Source organism: Camellia sinensis, chromosome 5 (genome assembly GCF_055761805.1).
Source record: "Camellia sinensis isolate YWXY chromosome 5, ASM5576180v1, whole genome shotgun sequence".
Lineage (NCBI taxonomy): Eukaryota > Viridiplantae > Streptophyta > Magnoliopsida > Ericales > Theaceae > Camellia > Camellia sinensis.
The window spans coordinates 45,446,715-45,468,490 of record NC_138965.1 but is presented as its reverse complement, the minus strand read 5'-3'; the positions used below and the strand labels follow the sequence as shown (position 1 = coordinate 45,468,490).

The 21,776-nt window shown below is 31.7% G+C and overlaps 1 protein-coding gene across 1 annotated transcript; it reads left to right on the top strand.

The window, feature by feature from the left end:
• Positions 1 to 16,157: 16,157 nt before the first annotated feature.
• Positions 16,158 to 21,581, top strand: LOC145790603 (uncharacterized). The gene is made up of 2 exons (XM_082868758.1): positions 16,158 to 16,608; positions 20,521 to 21,581. The coding sequence occupies exons 1-2, from the start codon at positions 16,419 to 16,421 to the stop codon at positions 21,348 to 21,350; spliced, it is 1,020 nt and encodes a 339-aa protein (XP_082724884.1). The 5' UTR covers positions 16,158 to 16,418; the 3' UTR covers positions 21,351 to 21,581.
• The last annotated feature ends 195 nt before the right edge of the window (positions 21,582 to 21,776 follow it).

The window sequence follows — 21,776 nt, the reverse complement described above, 5'->3', positions numbered from 1 at the left end:
TTCATCTCATAACAATAATCATGTGATCAAAACTCCATTAGCCACTCCATTAAGTTTTCCGTTTAGATTAACATTTTAAGTTAGTTAGTATAAGCAAATAACACAAGAATAAACTTGCATAAATGTGAGCATTATCAAAGGACTAAAATAAAAGGTATATAACCATGACATATATAATATCATATCAAGAAATGATCATATATTAATAAGCATATTCCTGAATACAAGAGCATAAAAGACCAATTCAAAACAGAATTTTCAGATTTAGTACTGCTTAAAGATTAAAATCAAAAGGGTTATTTCAGATTTTTCCCGAACCTGGCCTTCCTATTGTTCGTAAAGAATTTTATCTAATTTTCAAAACATGTTTTGGAAACGGAATATCTTTTCTAGATTTTTAGTTACTTAAGAAACACTCCAACGCTGTCCAGATTTGTCGATTGTTACGAAAATCAGATTTTCTTACAAACCGTTCACTCTTTTTTCAATGAAACCAATTTTCCTTGAAAGCTAACTCTTAATGGAAATTTTTGATATAAAATCGAGGTCCAGAAGATTTTTCTATATTTGTCTAGAAGTTTCAAAATTTGGCTGAAAAATAGATTTTTCATGCACAATATTCAAAATAAGAAAATTGGTGGGAAAAAAGGCCAAGTAAGGGAAATTTTTCACTTATTTTGTGATGAAAACATACTAAGTAATGTATCAATAACTCATATTTTTAGAGTAATGGTATGCCTTTGGAAATAATGTGAGATATGGGAAGAAAAAAGTAGTTTTACATCTATTACAGAGAAATATAAATAGAAGAAGGAATAAAGACCAATTCATCCACTTTGAACAAATGAATACCATTACAACACATCTGAAAATGTGATTTTAAATCTCTAGTAACATGTATTTGAAAAAGGAAATTGAAGGAGAGATGGTGATGTTGATTACTTGAGGCTTGGTTAGTTAGCTAATAAGATCTTTCATTTCTCCCCTTTCCTCCACCAAGCTCACTCTCTTATCCTCTCTTTTGCTCAGCTGAATGACATGTTTGTATAAGAGTTCTTGTGTGCAAAATTCTAAGGGAGAGGTGGTTTTATAATAAAATTGGTGCAAAAGGTCTAAAATGACCATTAGTTGGAAATGGATTGGATATTTTGGATTTACTTGGAACCTAATGGAATAGTGAATGATTAGGAGCCTAAATTATAAAATTAATCATGATTTACTTAGGCTTGGTTAGGATTGGACTTAGGGTGGAGGCATGGTTCCATATTTTGGGGGTACTAGCAAACTTTTTTCCTTAAATTCATGGATGTGGTTTGCAAACGCTGTACATATTCATCTTCCCTAGGGTGGCGGCCCATGTGGGGTGATTTGAGGTAATTATTTTATTTTTTTTCTTGTGTACAATTGTTGAAATTTTCAAAATATGGTGTATAAAATAGGTTTAAAGGTACAAGTGTATATACTTATATATAATAGTACTAGTTTGGGGTCAATTAGTGTTTTAATAAAAATGTGAGGGCTTTGGGTTTAATTTATGAATTGGAACACTTATTTTAGTGTAGAATTAAACTAAATTAGGGTTAGAGAATCTAATTTGGTTTGGATTTCTTATTTCAAATAAAAAGTCTATTAACCAACAAGCATGATGAAAATCGGAAAAACAAAGGGTTTTTAAGTGGAAATTTTATATTTAGGGAGTCAATTAATCAATATTAGGATATTAGAAATGATTTTTAAGTTACTAAAATGGATTAGGGCTTGCGAGTTTTCAGTTGACGCATATATTTTGATCCTAGGGTTAAAATTGTAATTAATGAAGAAATTGAGTGTCACGTCCTAAACCCGCCCCCTATGGGTTTAGTGTCGTAACCGACCAGTAATCCTTGGATTACCAAAGGCCTTTGAAAAAAATACAATATAATTAAGGGGCTAGAGGAAGTAAGTATATAAAATACAACATCCATTGAGCTGTGCAGCCAAACATGGGATAGATAATTTAAGACTTTGTATTGTACAGAATATAAATGACGTCATAATATAGTCTTACGTCACCCGCTGATACAGATAAACACAAAAGCAGAACTTAACCCAATATACAGAAAGTCAGAAATTGTACGAGAGTCACAAAAGAAAACAAAACAAGAGTTTAAACATCATTCCCAAAACATGACCACTTGACTTGACCTAATCCAGAACCTCCTCGGGAGGCACAAAGGGTGGCCGACAAAAGAAATTCCAAGCGATCATCATTGAGCCTGGTCACGCGTCTGATCACCTACATACATATATAATATAGTGAGCTGGAATTCAGTGAATAATAACAAAGTAAAGGGTTTAATGTATGTTGTCCATAACAGTTACAGAAAACATAATTAAGTAGTTAACAAAAATGGATTCATAATCATGTTCAGAAATCAGAGTTCATAACAGAAACAGATTTAGAATCATACACATAACCAGAATTTGCAGTTAATCATACGTGGTACATTCATTAACACTAGCAGAAATAATTGACCCATAAAGGGACGATCATAAAGGCATACAGTTGACTCATGTGCACGGAGACAGTATAGTTGGCTCATGAGACATACAGTTGACCCATAAAGGAACGTATTCAGAAAGATCCATAACAGTTGGCTCATGAGACGTGCAATTGGCCCATAATTGGGACATAAGAGAACGGATAACAGATGTTATTTGAAGCTAAGAATGCCACGAACACATTTCAGAAACATTGGACAACCATTTATTCATACAGAAAATAATATTTCAGAAACATTATATTTCGTGTTGATGTAAATGATGAGACATTATATTTCGTGTACATATATGCAATGAAAGTTATTAAGTTTGAAACAGAATTATACTAATGGAGTAAATTTGAATTTTTCTTATGTTAATAATTTGGGGGCCTTATATGTAGCATGAAAATCTTGTTTGGCTGGGTTAAGGCCCAACTGGGTATGAACTTATAGGCCCTGCAAATAGGATTAGACCTGACCCATCAAAAGCTTGGGCAATCAGGACATGAGAAAATGGAACACATCGATATATGAGTAGAACCAAATATGCAGTATTTATAGACTAATGTATTCGGTTATTGGGAAAAAGTCAACACATACATAACACATAACACATAAATGACGTGACCTTAGAGGTGTTTACGGATTAGATTGATCCTGTTTTAAAATAAATCAAGAACTGAATTGGTACCTACAATTCTAAAAAAAATAGAACCATAAGCGAACTATTAGACCTATGAAATTGGATCATAACCGAATCATAAAAACCCGTTTAGTTCTGTACAGTTCTACAATTCTAGAAATTTCACCTAACAATAAATATGATATATATTATATAATTAAATAAACTAGCAATAATTAATTTGGTTAAGTTGGTTAGAGTTTATCTATTTCATAATTAACATTAGTTTTCAAGTCTTACAAGTAGCTTCAATATTTTTTATTCTTACATATAAAAATATTTTAAAATATATATCATGATTTGGTTGAGTTCGGTATTGTATGAGAGTGTTCAAGAATGTTGTCGGAAAATTCAAAGATCTTCAAAGATTTTTGAAGAAAACCCGAATTCTCTAGAAATTATGAGAGACTTAGATTCTTTAATGGTCACAACTAGAAACACAGTATCAAAGAGATGATGGAGATAAGAGATTGGGTGAAGAAGAAGGCAAAGTAGTTAGCGAGAGAATAATGGCAAAACTCTCTCATAGATCTTCCACTTTCACTCTCAAGGTGGATAATAGAGAAGGAAAATTAGTTCTCTCCCAAGAATTGTCTCTCTGAAATCCAACCCTTGTAAAGCTATGGGTGCGTGTTATTTATAGACACTTCATGATATAGGATGGAGTCCATGTGCATGCACATGGGGAATATTCCCTCTAACTACCTTGTCCGAGGAGGTGGCATCTCCGAGGATGAGGAAAACCTCGAAGAGGAAATCAATCTCTCGGCGAACCTTTCTTCTTAGCCACACCTAACCAATGATCCCCCAATCATCCAAAAGGGTCAAGGGTAGTCCTAGAGGATGCCCTGCTGCAGAAGGGTCAGGGGTAATTCAAGAGAACGCCTTGCCGCAAATATTACCGAGTCTCAGGGATCCCCTAGATCGTGCCACCTTGACCCAGGTATAGGCTAGTTTAACCGAAGAGTGAATTTATCTCCACTCACCGTTCTCGAGATCGGGGTCCTTTGATCGGACTCCATTACGCCTATAGTTCTGGTGCGTAGATCCCAGAAAGCTCTGAACCCGCGAGTGTTCTGAGACTCACTAATGGAGTGGCTTCTAGATTACGTCCAAATCCATTCAAAGCCAAGCACTTTAGATCTCTAAGTTCGTAGATCCGAACCCTTTCGAATCTGAGCTCAAATAGGTCTCTAGGTTCGTGGTTCCGAACCCTTTCAAGACTAAGCAAATACCTCGGAGAATGGATCTCCTCCGAGGGTTTCATTTCTTCTTAAAGTAGCAGTTAACCTCCTTGGACACCCATATGATCTGGACCTCCTCAAATGGGCTTGTTGGGTTTTCTTTAGAGATATATGCTTGGAATGTATCCTCCTTCGCCCAATTTGTTAACTTTCTTATGAGCCCGTTCAATAGAATTCACTTGGCCTATTGGGCAATAATTTTTCCAAATTCACCAATTTTTGGGCTTTCCGATTGGACATTGATTGGGCCCAATTAATTAGTGGCCTGAAGTTAACCCCTCTTACAGGTATAATAACCAAAACCTTAGAATGATTTGAGTAGTTCCATCATTTTCGAAACCAAAACCAAAACTGGAGCTAATAAAAATTAGACCAAACCTTAGAACTAGAAACCAATTCGATTTGAATGGTTCTATCATTTTCGAAATCAGAACCAAAACTAAAACTAATAAAAATTACACCAAACCGACTATTTAAACTAAATTGGATCAATTTACTTATTCCAACAGTTTTTTTAACACCCCTAACTTTAACCAAGACCTCATCCTTTGGGGTTGGTCTTTTTTGTTATTTTTTTTATCAAACTTTTTTTTGTTTTTTTAAATCAACAAACTTTACATTTTTAGTCGCAACTACACAAATATTAGAAAAGTAGAAAAAGGGAAAAAAAAAAATCCACTTACAAAAATTTAAATTTTTTGGCATGATTTAAATAATAAAAAAATTACTAAAAATAAAAAAATTCAAAAAAAAATATAATTTTTTTAATTAGATTCTAAACTCATTAGCCAATTGTCAAAACACTGTCTTGAAAACTTAACTTATTAAGAAATGGACTCAAATTGTCACAACAACTTAAGTTATTACAAAAAGGTAGTAAGAAAATAAGTGAGAGCACTAATTAGTGCTATCACAGTGTCACTAATGATGTGGTAGTGGGTCCCACCCACTTATGCCTTTTCTTTTCTTTTTTAAATGGATGCCAACTCATTAGTGTTAGTTAGAGCATCACTTTTAGTGGTCTCTATCATTGCTGAAAGCTAGTAATAGCGAACTCTAACACTAGAGCTTTAACATAAGCTCTAGTGAGGTGTCAAACAAACAAACAAAAATGAAGTAAAGAAAGTCAAAACATCACATCATCATGTAGGATTCACCATTAGAGCTCTTAAATTAGAGCTCCCAAAATCTCAAGTCACTAAGTTGTCTTGAAAAAATAATTTATTAAGAAACTCACAATATCCATCAAGTTAACTAGGGGAGGGTTGTCTGCAGTGTTGTTGGATCTTATGCAGCCCATCACAGGTTCTATTTCGACGGTTTAAATTGTTTATATTATCGAGTCTTTATGGGTAGTTCACTTACAAAAAAATAAATTAAATTCATCTGATAATCATAATTATATAATTTTATAATATATTGTCTTCAAAATAATTTATTTTTAAAATTATACTTATAATATTTTTTTTTAGACGAATATAATGAAATAACATGGATTTAATTATCAGATACATCTACAAATAAAGTCCAACAAAATAAAAGAATTATACCTTTGAAACGGGATTTGTGATAGATTTTACATAGCCCAATAACACTCTCTCCACTCCATACTGTGGATTCGAGATAAGGTAACCCTGTCCTACCTAACAAATAGAAAGAAAATGTAGTAAAATCTTTAAATATAATGATAAACTATCAATAGGTCCTAATAATTTAACTTAGTTCTCATTAAATTCTATTGAAAACAAGTCATAGTTAAATCGTCGCTAAAAATATATTTTTGTAACGATTTTTTGTATATATTGCTAAAAATTAACAATTAGTAACTTTTTTTTGTCATAATTTTTATAAATTGTCTTTAAAACTTACAATTAATAACATTTTTCTATGACGAATTTTTCAAACTATCGCTAAAAGTTGAAAATTAGTAATTTTTTGTGATGCTTTTTTTAAACTGTCGCTAAAACTTATAATTAATGACTTTTTTGTGACGAATTTTTTAAACTGTCGCTAAAACAAAATTTTAAATTGTCACTGAAAATTGACAATTAGTGACTTTTTTTTAATAGTGTCTGATGAAAAATCCTATTAATTATCTTAGGACCTATTGAATAAAAAGTCAACCTATTAAAACCTACATGTAAGTCTCTTAATCTAACTACTTAGCTATTTTGTTGGATTTTTAAAAATTATTGTCTATTTTTCTTTTTAAACAAAACTAGTTTTGACGAAATTACACACTAAAAAATATTAATAAACTTTTTAAAAATATTTTTGTCTAAAAAGAAAAAAAGCAATATGAAATAATGAGTTTTTTTTTTTTTTAACTAATCTAGTTTTAATTTTTTTTTTAAATAATTAGTTTGTGAAATGAGTTTAATGACAAGTTGTCAATTAAGTGTGACATGAAAATTTTAAGAATTGACCCTTGAACTCTTAGATAAAAGTGTATATGAATGGTCATGATGATCAAATTTAAAGTTTTATGTCTTATTTATTAAGGTGACTAAATTTAAAAATTAAATACTAAATATTAAATTATTATATAAGTCATGAATATATTGATATCATCATGCCTCATAAAAATTAGAATTTATTAAATTAATATATTAATAACACATTAAAAATGATATATGAAATGGGGTATCCATATTTAAACTACTATTATTACTAAAGTGGATTTTTATATCTTTTTCTTATTGAAAAAATTATATTTTTTACGATTTATAAAAATAAATGTGCAGATAGGCTACTCCATATATTTATCAACAGGTATTAATAGTGCATTTGTACGGAACCCCACTTACGATGGGGGCTATGTCAGGGCCGAAGCTATGACCTCTGCGTATTCTAAATGTTAAGAAGTATGTTCAATTTTAACAAACGACTATTGAAACTCAAACCTAGATTTTAAGTGAGAAATTTGAAAATTTTACCACTAAATCAATACCTATTAATTGAATTGGACCAAACATACGAAGTCCAATTTTAGGGAGCTGACAATGTTTTCGTTTGGTTTGGTTGGTTTTGAATTTGGCATAATCGCAAATCAAATCAAATTAAATCAAATCAAACGAACTGTTATGTATATTGATAATAATTTGCTAAAAAGAATCAGATTCTTATGTGAAATAGGTGTTGTTTGGGTTTATAAAGTTTATCATGGGTTCTATTTCGATAAATCAAACTGTTTAATATATAAAACTCGTTGAGTATTTCATTGTTATAAAAAATTATGTTGATCAGATATCAATAGCTACTTGATCGGATTAGATTTTTGTCAATAATTTTTTAAAAATCATATACTATTAACAGAAATGTGATTTGATTATGTAGCAATTGAAATCTGATTAATATAATTTTTTACAAAAATAAAATATTTAACGAACTTTATATATTAAATAATTCAAATTATTAAAATAGAACATATAATGAGTGTACGGGAAAGAAATAAACCTTCTCGTATAATCCTGTTGATCAAGTCTGTGCTCCTCTGTACGTCGTCGTTTTATCACCTGAAAATACAAACGTGAGCTAGCCAGCGGGTGTGTGTCGGAAACCTCTCCGATGCCTTAGTCAGCAAACTTGACAAATAGACAAAAGCTCTGTGTATTCAGTAAGCAAAGTTGTGTGTTACCTCTCCAAAGGTGATGTTGTGAGCTTTTATAGGTTTTTTGTGGCACAATCCTAGTAGGACTTTTACTTCTCCATGCAGAATCCTCCTAGGATTCATACTCATGAAAGATAATACTTATCCTTCAACACCCCCTCACTGCTTAAACCAAGTGAGATGGTTTTATCATGGCCGAACTCCAATATGACCGAAGTAAACATGACTATGCATAGCCGCAGAATAAGCCGAACTAGCTCTTCCTTTACTGCTCTTGCGTCGGCTTCTCATGCACAACCCATGGCGTGGTTAGACCGAACTAGCATGTCATGACCGGTGTAACTCCCAGACCGGTCTAATTTCAAAGTACCGTTAGACCAATCTAACTTCGATCTTCTGTCGGCCCGGACTAGCTTCACGGCCTTAGGACCGGACTAACTTCAAAAATCCACACGACCGGAGTAACTTATATGACTATTTTACTCGACCCTTTATACTACGACTCATAACGACTCATTATCCAGGTCGCCTCAATTTCCACATAAATTACCTCTCAATGAGTATAACAATAAGTTCTAAAATGATCTCAAACTAAAGAAAAAGCCTGACCCTCGCTGAAAAAACCTACTAAGGTTGACGTCGTCAGTGTCTTATTAATCATGTGTGCACTTCGTAACTCTGGCAAATCAAAATTGAGTGAGATGGGACAAAAAAGATGGGGTGTCTTAATTTTTTGGAATTATTTTATTCGGCTTAGTAGAAAATATTTTATATTAATTTAAGGATAAATAATTTGTAGTAATAATATTAATGCAGATCCTTCAATAAAATACGAAAGTAATTTTAGACAAAAAAGCCGTCACAGTTATGTTCACATTTTACATTTTAAAATAATTTTTAAATTTTAATAATTTTTTATTTACATATTTTTTTGTTCTCTCATTAAGGTCTAAAAAAGGGTCCATAAATAATATGAAATTCTTAAAAAGATATCATGAAATTTTACTTTATTTTTTGTTATGTCACTATGAAATTTCATTAAGTGAAATTTTAATTTTTTGAACTAAAATTGTAAATTGAAGGACCAATTCAAAAAATTAGGTTATTAATTCTAAATTTAGGGCTAATAAATTCAAATTGAAAACTCTAAATGACAAATTTTAAATTTTCTTTTTATTGTAAAACATTGAAATAAAACACAAGTTTTAAAAGTTTAAATTTATAGCTCCAAAATATAGTCAATGAAACTCTTCTCTTTTTTTTTTCTTTTTTTTTTGGTCAATAGATAAAAGAGTAATTACAAATATGAGAAATGTTTATATCATCAAATAGATCACTAACTCATAATAGTTAGAAAGCCAATAAATCTAACAAGTTCAAACCTAAGCTCAAGCCCAAGCCTAATAACTACTAATCACATACAACCCCCATAATAATGAGGGAGAAATAAATATCACCACAAAGGATATCAAACTCCTCTCTATAAAAGTTGAACCCAAGACTTCACACTACAAATGGTGCTACAGAACCACTAGGCCAAATATCCTTGTTCAGAACCAATGAAATTGCACAAGACTGGTTAAATTTCACAAGGCTTTAGTCAGAAAAATTTCACAGGCTTCTAATTTAAGTCAACAAAAGTTCACTCACTATAGCAATTTTATTGATTTTACTCAAAGAAATTTCACTTGGGTTCGACAGACAACAAAGAGAAAGTAGACTAAGAAAAATATTACAAAACAAATAACAATAATAAGATTTTTGTCAATCAATCATACAAATCAATAATAGATAAATAAATAAAATGGACAAGGAGAAACGACATTGAAAACGAGCAACAACCAGATATGAATTAGTGAAATACGTCAGAGAGAGAGATAAAATAGATATTTGACAAACCGGTGACAATAATAATTGTTTTGAGTAAATAAAGCACATCCAACACCAGAGGATGGCAGAGACTAAAAGATGAGTAGCAGCAGTGATGATTTTTGAGTGGAAATAATATAAACAGTGGTGGCGGTTGCGACTACAATTGAGGTGGTAGTAGTAGATATTGTTGAGGTGACACCAATAAACACAGTAGAAGTGATGCTATAGAGAGAACATAGAGAGTGGTAGAGAAAAAAAAAATCATAGAAAGAAAAATCGTAAAATAGTAGAGAGTTCTAAAATTTTTAAGGATATAAACCTAATAAGAAACAATGCCGACGGTTAATAACCTGATAAATGCAAATATATATTAAAATATATACAAAGTTATAAAAGGATTTAAAAATTATATTAAAATTTTAATTTTTGATATTTTTTTTTCTTTTTCTTTTTTTCTTTTTTTACAACCCATTTATGTGCACAATAAAACGTCCACACCGTTTGCCGATAGACCTTGTTGGAGACCCCAGCTGGGTCAGACCCCCAGCACCCTCACCTCTACGTGTGGGGGGCTGTGAGGGGAAGGCTTAAAAAAAATAATAATAATATTTTGCACCAATCAAAAACAGTGGGGGTGGTGGGGTCCAAGTCATTTTCCGTTTGCTGATAGGTCACCCGCGTGATAGGCAAACAATAAAGACTTTTGAGTATGGATTCAGCTCCTCTTCATATCAAAATAGATTGGACGGTATTATTAGATTGCAATAGACTTGATTCCAAGCCTATTTTAATAATTTAAATTATTTTAATATGTAAAATTTGTCAACTATATTATCTCTGAAAGAAAATTACGTTAATAAGATATCAATAGTTACTTGATCAATTTATATTCGTATTTGCAATTTTTTTTGTAAAATTACAATTATCGTTGAAACAAATACAAACTGATCAAATAATTATTTATATCCAATTAACATAATTTTTAATAAAAATAATATATTTAATAATTTTTACATATTAAATAATTTAAATTATCAAAATAAATCTGAAATCGAGCGCCCTATAGTCCAATAGCACTATCCAATTCAATTTCGGATTGTAGAGAAACTGTGGCGTTCGAATATCCATCCAGCCAATAATCGCGGGACAACAACATTTTTGAGTTTGGCGCCTTGTAAGCAAACAGTCAGTAGCGTGGGACCCACTCTCATTGTTGACGTGGAATGCGTACGACCAGCCACCACAATCTCAAGTCAAGTGGGACCTGCTGGGTGGACGCGTGTTTGTAAGATAAGCATTTTATATACTTCAGTGTATTATTAAAAAAATATATATGAATGTTAAATAATTTATTAAATTTTTTATATAAATGTAAGATTTAAATAAATTTATATGTGTGGATCATATACTCATATCAAAAATTTGATAAATTATTTAAAATTTCTAACATAATTCCAAATAAATTATATTTTAGCCGTAAAACTTAGTAAAAATTTTTCTCATTGGTCCCGTTTGTTTGAAGAGTTAGAGGGAAAATTGAGATTGATAGTGAAGTGGGATCCACTAATATTATGTTTGTTTTGAGAGATGAAGAGTGGATTGATAGTGAGCTCCGGATTAGGATGAGCCTCCCCAAGGGGATTCGAATGGGCTTCTAGGACTTAGTATTAGAAAAATAATCCGGCGGATTAGAAATTTTTTATTTTTTATTTTTTTTTACATGTCGGGCTTTTTTTTGGAACATTAATGTTTAATTTTTTATATTTTTTGTTAAGTAAAAATCATTATTTTATTTGTTTTATTTTTTTTATAAATTTTTTATTTTATTTTTATTTTTTTAAAATTTTTTACATGTTGGGTATTTTTTTTAAAACATTAATATTTAATATTTTTTTATTTTTTTATTTTTTTATTTATTTTATTATTTTATATTTATTTTGTATAAAAATAATTTAACAATCCCTACACTAACAACTATCATCAAAATAAACACAATTTTACTTAATCCCCTCACTATCAATCCCTTTACTATCAATCCCTCCCATAAATAAACGAGGCCATTCTTTCATCTCCTCCACTATCACTACACTACAGCCACAACCGATAGAGTTTCCGTCCTTTTATGTCGCCAAAAAGTATTTTTTGACAACTTAAAATAATTAAAAATTAAAAAAATGAATTATTCTTTTTATTTTTCTATACTTTTTTTTTATATATGTATATAAAATTAAATTAATTAATTTCCAAAATAACCCTTAGCGACACCAGCTCCAAACACGTCAACATGGACACAATAATATTCGAACGCAAAGAAGTCGGCACCGACGCTGGGAGGGTTTGCATTGTAGCTGTGGGTATGATTTTTGTAAGATTTGAGTCTGATTGTGTATGGTTTGTGGGTTGGTGATGAGTGGAGGTGGGACGTGGGCCTGATGGAGGAGGGGTAATTTAGGGCGAGAAGATAGTGTTGTGGTGGTGAGAGGGTTGGCTGTGGCGGGATGGAATGGAAGCAAAGATTAGCGATGGTGGCGATGGGTTTGTTTCATATGCTGGTGGTTTGTGTTTTATGGGTTTGCTGTATCACTTTGTACACATTTTATATAGGTGGTTATAGGTAGTTGCATGTATATATATATATTTATTAATCATTTGGTTATTTTATATCAAATTATTCAGCAGTATATATACATGATATTTTATAATATTGTGATTGGTAGAAAAGATGGATAAATAAGTATTGTGTTAAATGATTGAGTAACATGAAAGGGCATGATGAATGATGATTAGTTAAGAAATATAGATACGAGTTATTTCAGAATATTTTGTAATTTTGCAATAAAAAGTTATACAAATAAGTATTGTATATGATTTGCACCTAAGACTTTGGGTTTTATCAAGAATATTTTTACTAGTTAGGTAATATACATATTATAATATTATTTATTTTTATTTTTATTTTTACTTATTTGAATTGCACACGTATTACGTGTTTCTCCCCATTAATTAGTTTTTTTTTTATATATAATTGTGAAATATACCTAGCAAAATTCACATGGTTATTTTAGTTTTAGTTAAGGGTGTAAAAATGACTCGCGGCCCATGGGCGACCTGAAACCTACCCGCGGTCCGAGATGGGCCCAGCCTATTTTAGGCCCACTTAGGCCCAAGCCCAGCCCGAGCCCTTGGGCTAGGGCCTGGCTTGTCGCTTTGAAGCCCGACTCATCGACCCATTTAGGGCCCGGCCGAAGCCCTGCCCACCTGAGGCTTAGCGTATTTTTTTAATGGAAAATAATAAGATTTTGGTAAAAAAAAATTTAAAAAATAAAAAAAAAAGGTCAGGCCCACCTAAGCCCGGCCCAAGCCCAAGCCCATTGGCTTGGCCTGCCCAAGGCCCGAATACCCTTGGGCTTTGGCCTGGGCCTAAGCTTAATTTTTTGGCATGTGGGCCGGCCTGACCCGACCTGAATTTTGACGGGAACCCGCAAGACCCAACATGGACCGAGCCAAGCCAAATTTACACCCCTAGTTTTGGTGACTGGTTTTTTATTATAGTAAAGAGCTATAGGGGCAATGATGCAAATTATAGTTATATTAGGCATGTGTTTAAATTGTGAATAAGTTTTTTTTTTTTTAATAAAAAGAATTTGACCCAGGATTTCAAATTTATGATATAGTTTTAATTTTCTTGGTCACTGCATAAATTAAATGTTAGCCTTATATTTTATATTTTAAGTAATTTTTTTTTTCCTGAATTTGTAGAACTTTCTATCATGAGTCCATATCAGATTCGACAAAAAATGGTGCTACTTCTAATCAAACTTTTTTTAAACTTTGAATCACACTCATTTTAAATTATTTTTGTGCTCTTGAATAATTTTTCTAACTCCACTATTGCTTACCAATAATACTTTGTTGTTATAAAGGATAATCGTGTAATTTTTTGTTTAAAAAGTTGCATGTTTTCTGTTCCATTATATCTACAATCAAACACAATGTAATTGTTAATCTAATTTTTTGTTAATCTAATTTGGTTTTAATAAGGGAGTTGCTATTCTCATTATATTTTGTTATAAATACACTCTCTTGTTTGTTCTTATTTTATATAGTTATTATTCTCATTCCATTTTACTCCAAATACATTCCCCTCTATGTATAATAAGGACAAAGAAATGAGTGTATTTGTAGCAACGTGGAGTGAGAATAACAACTCTTTTTAATAATTAAAAAAATGGTAAATTATGCTGATAATCCTTACATTTTGACTCTTATATCATTTTGGTCCATGCATTTTCAACTAGCTTAATTTCGACCATTGATTTTAAATTTTGTGTTAATTTGACCCAATTAATAACGTTGTTAGTATTTTTGACGAAAAATAATCACTGAATTAATTGAGATTAATTAACTGAGTTGAACAATTTTATAATTTTGCTTCTGAAAGTATGACACATGTTACTTATATACGTATTTTTTCATTAAAAGAACTAATAATTGCAAGCAATTGAGCTAAATTTAGACAAAATCATAAATTAAAAGTCAAAATCGAATCAATTAAAATTATATTGATCAAAATGACACAAGATATAGAACTTTCAACGTAATTTGTGGACCAAGGTGGCTCCTCTGCGGGGACTTGTGGGACTTCTTTTGGGATCTACTTTGATAATCAAAATTGTTCATTTTTAAGGGTACGTTGAGTAGAACACAGGGCCAGTCCTGAGGTGAGGTGAGGCGACTAAGGTGGTTATCTTGGGCCCCCAATTTTGAACAAAATTAATGGCCCTCAACTAGGGGAGAATATCATGTCATATTATTTCATAATTACTTCAATATTAGCTCAATTCATTTATTTTCATGTTGTCGTATGGTATTATTTTGATTCGTGTCCGATTGATGTTTAATGTGAAAACTTTTACTTTTAATTAAAAATAACTTGGCAAGTGTATGAAGAGATTAAAATTTTTCAAATAAGTTGAATTTTATAAAATTTATTTCTACTAAATGAAATTATTCATAAAATGTTTGATTTTAATTCAATTGCATTTTTCTAATTAAGAAAATTGACCGTTATTACTATATATTGTTTACTAGATTGACTCTAAAATAGGTAACAAAAAAATACATATCTTAAATGAAAAAAAGATAGTAGCCTTAATTATTATTTTACATACTTTTTTATTCAGTTAGATGGAGTTAAATAAAAGATTAAAAAAATGTCATGACATCCCTTAATAAACGATAAAATATATAACTAATAATTCATATTATTAAGTCGTGTCAATTCTCATCCTTATCCAATTAATTTTTTATAGCATTGGTAAGCTAAAAAATAAAGATTCAATTCAACTAATTGAAATTCAACTGTTATATATATACATATATATTTGTTATCTAAATTTTGTTAAATTGTATTGCAATAGAAATAAATTTTTATTTTTTTTGTTTTATTTAAACATTTTTTTTTAATAATGATATATGAAGGGCCCAATTTTAAAAATTCGCTTTCAGCCCCTAATAATTCAAGGTTGGCCTTGGTAGACCATATCTGTAAAAAATTAAATTGATCAAATATCGATAGATTTTTCATTGAAGTACAAAAAAATTAAGTTAATCGGATATCATTATTTATTTATTTATTTATTTAGACACAAATGCACTTCAATAAAAAATCTATCAATATTCGATCAACTTAATTTTTTATAAATATATTCTATTTAATATATCTTAAAAAATAAACAATTCTAATTATTAAAATGAATCTTAAAATAAATCTCCACATGTCACACAACAGTCATCCTAATCCGAATTGAGCAATGGTAGAGGGTCACAAAAAGTGTGGCTCAAATGGCTCAAAACTATCAAAATGATGTCGTTTTGAGCGTAAAACGACGCAAAACGACGTCGTTTTGACAATTTTAAACCATTTGAACCACACTTTTTGTGACCCTCAAATATTTTTCATCCGAATTTGTCCCTAAAAAAGTTAAATCAGTGAATGACGAGGCAAAAGGATAAACATTTCTTTTTTACAGGATAGTATCAAATGACAGGCCGTGGAAAGGACCTATAATTTGGGGGGGATTATCCAAACAAAAACCCATAAATAGAAAAAGTGAAGAAGAGATTTAAGGGGCTTGAGGCTACTTAAGTAATTTCAACTACAATGATTCCTGGAATCTGCTAATACCCAAAAATATATATAGAGCGCTTATCAACCTCTGCATTTTCTGGGGTCTCGAGAAAGAGAGAGAAAGAGAGAAGAGAATGGAATCTGTGGTGTGGGTGAAGAGAGGAAGGTGATCGAATCATTGCATAGTCCTCCCCTACTATCTCGGATTATATTCCAAATTTATTATCATAATAATAATAATAATCTAAGTCTATCTTTTCCTCCTCTTCTTCCTCCTCATATCCACAACCCAAAAACTCTTCTTCTCATATCTTTGTCTCCAGGGTTTGTGGGTTTTGGATTTTGAAACCATTTGGTGATGGCCACGGAAGAAGTGGTGGTGACGGGGAGATTGTCGACGACGTCGGCACCGGGGTCACCAAAGGATAAGGTGAAGTTTTTGTGCAGCCATGGAGGGAAGATACTTCCCAGGCCTGCCGATGGCCATCTCAAGTATATCGGCGGCGAGACCCGAGTCGTTTCTGTCCTCCGCGACATCTCTTTCTCCGGTAAGATAACTCTAATCTACTTTTTCTGTGAACGGACGCAGAATTCTAATATAAGAGGCCAAACATATACACAAATAAAATTTTTAAAATGAAAGCATAAATTATAACATCAATTTCTATCGATATAAAATATGAAAAATATTATATTTATATTAAGTTAAAAAGGTAAGAATTATACGATATTGTGAGAATTCAATTGTTTTTTTTATTTTGTTTTATCTAAATTGTTAATTTTTATAGTTCAGATCACGTATTTTATAGAAATAGATGTGTGACTCATGCAAACACTTAGGCCTCGTTTGGGGACTGACTATTTTAGCTAAAAAGTTAAAAAGTTAACTAAAACTAGTCACATCACCTCTCTACTTTTCTGCATATCTTTTCGTAAAAAGTCAAAAAATTATTACAATAGCCTGTTCCCAAACGAGACCTTAATCTTTTTTACAACTTAGAGAAGTCAAATCTGTATAATTTAAAAATAATCAATAGTTAATATTAGTATAAAAAGATAGTCTTTGAAATCGTATGGAGGGCGATTGCCCCCTCTTTACCCCCTTTGGTCCATCTTAGGTTAATAAGATCATATTTCTAAAACAAAATAACATTGAAAAAGAGAAGAATTAAGATGGGAATTTTCTTTTTTTCCTCAAATTTGATATATAAGTTGAGTCATAAATAATGAAAAATGATAAGAAATAGTCAGAAAGAAAACTATCTTATTAAGGGCTGGTTTGGCTTATCCTATATAAGCTAAAAAGTCAAAAAGTTACTCCAAAATCCAAAAAGATATCACTATTCTAAAAAAAAAACAATCAATTTTGTTTCCAAAAAGTACACACCGAATTCAATAAAGTGCGGCTGCTGTGTGCGTAAGTGAGAAAAAAGAAATGATTGGGTGTGATTTTTACACACACCGTTGTTTGTCCCATGGGGGCCATCACGGGTCCCGTTTTGATAATCTGAACCGTTCAATATGTAGAAATCGTCGAGTACTATATGTCTAAAAAACATCACATTGATCGGATATCGATAACTATATGATCAAATCAGTTATGTACAACAAATGGATAGTGTTATAATTAATGATTGAAAAATAAATAAATCTGATCAGATAGCTATCGATATCCGATTAACGCGATTTTTTATAGGTACATAGTGTTCGACAAGTTACACACATTGAACGGTTCAAATTATTAAAATGGGACCCGTGATGACCCCCACGGGTCAAACAAAACCGTCCAATGCTTTGTACAAAAATTAGCCAATAATTTCCAACTCAAATTACACAGCCGGTTGTACAGCCGGTTGTACGGCTGGGGCCCACTCCTCTCTTATCATCTCTTACACACTTTTTTTATACAATTTTTTAATACACATTTTTTCATAAAAAGTCAAAAAGTTAACCCAAACCTCTATATTTTTTTTTGTCTTTTTTAGTCTAAAAAGACAAAAAGTGTACTTTTTTAGGACACCCCAAACCAGCCCAGTTTATTTGTTTCTTACTAAAAATTGTGAGATTTGGTGAGACTCAAATTAATTGGTAATAAAATATTTATGATTCATATTCTCTTTTAAAATACGAAGCAAAAATCTCACTCATTTTTCTTTTCTCAAATACTTTGCTTTGTTACTCATATGATAATAAAAAATAAAAAATAAAACACAATTAGAGGAATAAAATAGAATTCAAAAGAAACTATAAACACCACTAGTGTAATGAGTAAATGCAGTCTTGATAGTTTCTTTTGAATTTCACTTTGGTTTCTCTACTTTTACACGTGGTATTTTTTCCGTTCAAAATGTTCATGACGCACAAAGGGATCACATTATACCAAAAATGAAAGTATGCAATTCAAATTGTTTAAATTGAAATTATGGGGATTAAAGTGAAATTTCATTCAAACTATAAGGACTAATGACATAATTTACACTTATATATATATATATATATTTAGTTCATTATGTAACTAAATAAATAATTAATTAAAATTAATAATTTTAAATGAGCGAACTTGCTTGGGTTAAAATTCTTTATTAACATAAAAATTTAGCAAACTTAAAATAATTTTAAATAAGCTTACCTGAGCAAAATCCAACTTAGCTTTGTGGATCAAAATATTTCTTCAGGAGCATCCTCCATAACCACTAGAGATGGTGAAACCACATCATTGCATGAGGAACTTTAGAATTCTCCACTAGGCTTCTTATCAAAGAAGATACCATCCGGCATTTATACTGTATTTGATTGGGGAATTTGAGAAAGAATTTGAAAAGGAAAATGGAAAAGGTGTATGAAACTAGGTAAATATAGGCATGCTTTATTCACATTTCACCTATCTTTTCTATTTTTCTTTCCAAATGCCTCCCCAAATCGCCCAACTAAACACAGTATTAGTAACTCAATGGCATTGGAGTGGAACTATTAGTCAAAAAAATTGGATAGAAATTGAGAATTGGGTCGAATGGGAATAATTAGATAGTTTAAGTATCAAATTGGGAAAAATAAATTTTAGGATAATTAAACTTTGCACCGATTTCACTTTGTTACCTCATTTTTCAATTATAACAAACCTCATACACTTTCGATCAAGTTTTCAGTGTGATCTTTTCTTTTCTTTTTGATGTAGAATTAGTTTGGTATTAAATTCATTACCAAAATTTAAGATAAATTACACTTTTCACCTTTGCACTTCACATCAAATTTCACTTTAGTCTCTTATTTTAATTATGACATTCAACCTCTTGCAATTTCGGTGAAATTGCAATGTGACCCTTTCATTAGTTTGGTATTAAATTGCTTAACAAAATTGTTTTGTGACCCTCACGTGAGACATGTTTTAAGGGGAAAAAAATATAGTTTTCTTTCATTTTGTACATCTTTTTCTCTTTTTTTTTTTTCCATTGTATTTTCTAAACACACTACCATCGACCACTCCTTCCATACTACTTCACCCTTTCTCGCAGTCTCCACCCCTTCTCCACTACAACACATAGCCAATTCCCATCATTTTTCCACCGCCCACCACCTACCTCAATTTTTTCTTGCACCTCCTGTATTTTCTCTCCTCTTTTTTTTGTTTTTATTTTCTTCCTCTCAATCAACCACCAATCTCATAAATAAAAGAGAGTGAGTGAAAGGGTGGTCGATAGTGGGTTTGAAAAATATAATAGAAAAGAAAATATTATGAAAAAACAAAGAGATAGAAATGAAATAAAAATTTACATTTTGTCCTTAAAAATGCCTCATGTAAAGATTACATAACTTATGTTGGGCAAGTTAACACCAAGGAAAAATCATATTGTAACTTTGACCGAAAGTGTAAGGAATTGATTATTATAATTGAAAAATAAGAAATTAAAGTGAGATTTGATATAAAATATAAAAATGCGACGCGTAATTTATCATAATTCTGTTAACAAATGATTGTTACATTTAAAAAATAAACTATCCAATTTTTAAAGATAAATCTAACAAAATTATGTCATTATAATTATCAATTCAATCTATATTTTTCATGAATGTCTACAAATAAAAACCTAAACTCAAAATCACCAAAATAGAATATATAATGCACCTCACGAACTCAACTGGAAGAGGCTGCTGCACCTCACTTCTCTCCAGTTGAACAGAAGCAAGTCCCATTGTTACATTCAAACATTTTGTACACAAGTCAGAGTTCACTGCATTTTTGCACCCAAAAAAATTATTAAAAAAAAAAAAAAGTTCAATGCATTTTAATGTTCATAGTTCTCATGTATGCATAACGAGATAATCTCATATTCTTGTCAATTTTCTGATCCAACCAAATTAAAGAATAAATAAATAAATTATTTCGCTTCACTTCCACAATGTAAATTCTTACAATTGAATAACGTACGTGTATATCTTATGTTTTCGAATCTTTTTCACAGAGCTAATGAAGAAGATTGCAAGTTTATGTGATGGCGACGTAGTCCTTAAGTATCAATTAATCCCAGAAGATCTTGATGCCCTAGTCTCCGTAAAATCCGATGAGGATCTCCAGCATATGCTTGATGAGTACGACCGGAATGAAAGTGCCAGAACCCCAAGGCTACGAGCCTTCCTATTCCCAGCCAATCCCATTATAATGGACAATCAAACGAGTCCCATGGAACCCCTTGCGGACGAGCAGCGCTACATCGACGCCATCAACGGCATCATCCGAGGCGCACCAGCTGCCGGAAATATTTCTTCTGCCAGCTCCTCTCCAAAGTCACCGGAAAGTTGCATTGCAGAGACTAACCATGCCATGCAACCAAATGGATACCAGATTAGTCGAATCACTAATATGCATAAAGTCCAAAGCTCGCCAAGCATATCTAGTCTTAACAGCCAACAACACAGCCCACATAGCCCAAACAGCCCAAAACAACACAGCATTCCTCAGGTACAAAACCACCACCACCACCACCACCAGCACCAGGGCCAGCAGTACTACCAAAATTACCAACAACACCATGGGTATCAAACTCCCAGAACACAATACCCACCTGAAAGGCTGGTCTCAGTTAGGTCAGTGGGCCGGGCAGAGTCCTCAAATTACCAAGTCTATGCCAGCCCGAACAACTATTACCCAGTCCCCAGACACAGCAGAGGATGTATGTGCTATTGCAGCAAATGCATGCATTTTGATGAATATGGTGCTTTTGTGGAAAGGAAGCTTGATACAGCAGACAGACGACTCTCCGGGAGTCCGCCTCCTACCAGAAGTCCATTGTGAAGGCTCGGTTTGAAGCCACAAATGGCGCCTAGCTGAAGTAAATATTTGATATGAATGATTTGTTTTCGGTTACTGTAAATATGTTTAGATCTTCGCTTCGTGTGATTTAGCCATTGTTTCACATGGTTGCATTAGGTCAAATGACGAAGAAGAATCAAAGAGTGTATATAGTTAACAAACATTCAATAGAAGGAACTTATATAAGTTTCCAACTATAAGTTTTCATCGATATGAGAATGATCCATATCAGACTTTGTTCAATGCGATAATCGCTCTCTGCTCTGAATTAGAGATTAGTATGTCTTAAAGGTCATTCAATACATCTATACATCTAGCAATTTCACAATGAGAAGCCAAAAACATCTCAAGCAGAAACTAGACATCCTGACTAGTACAAATGCAAAGAAGTGAACAATAAATTGTCAT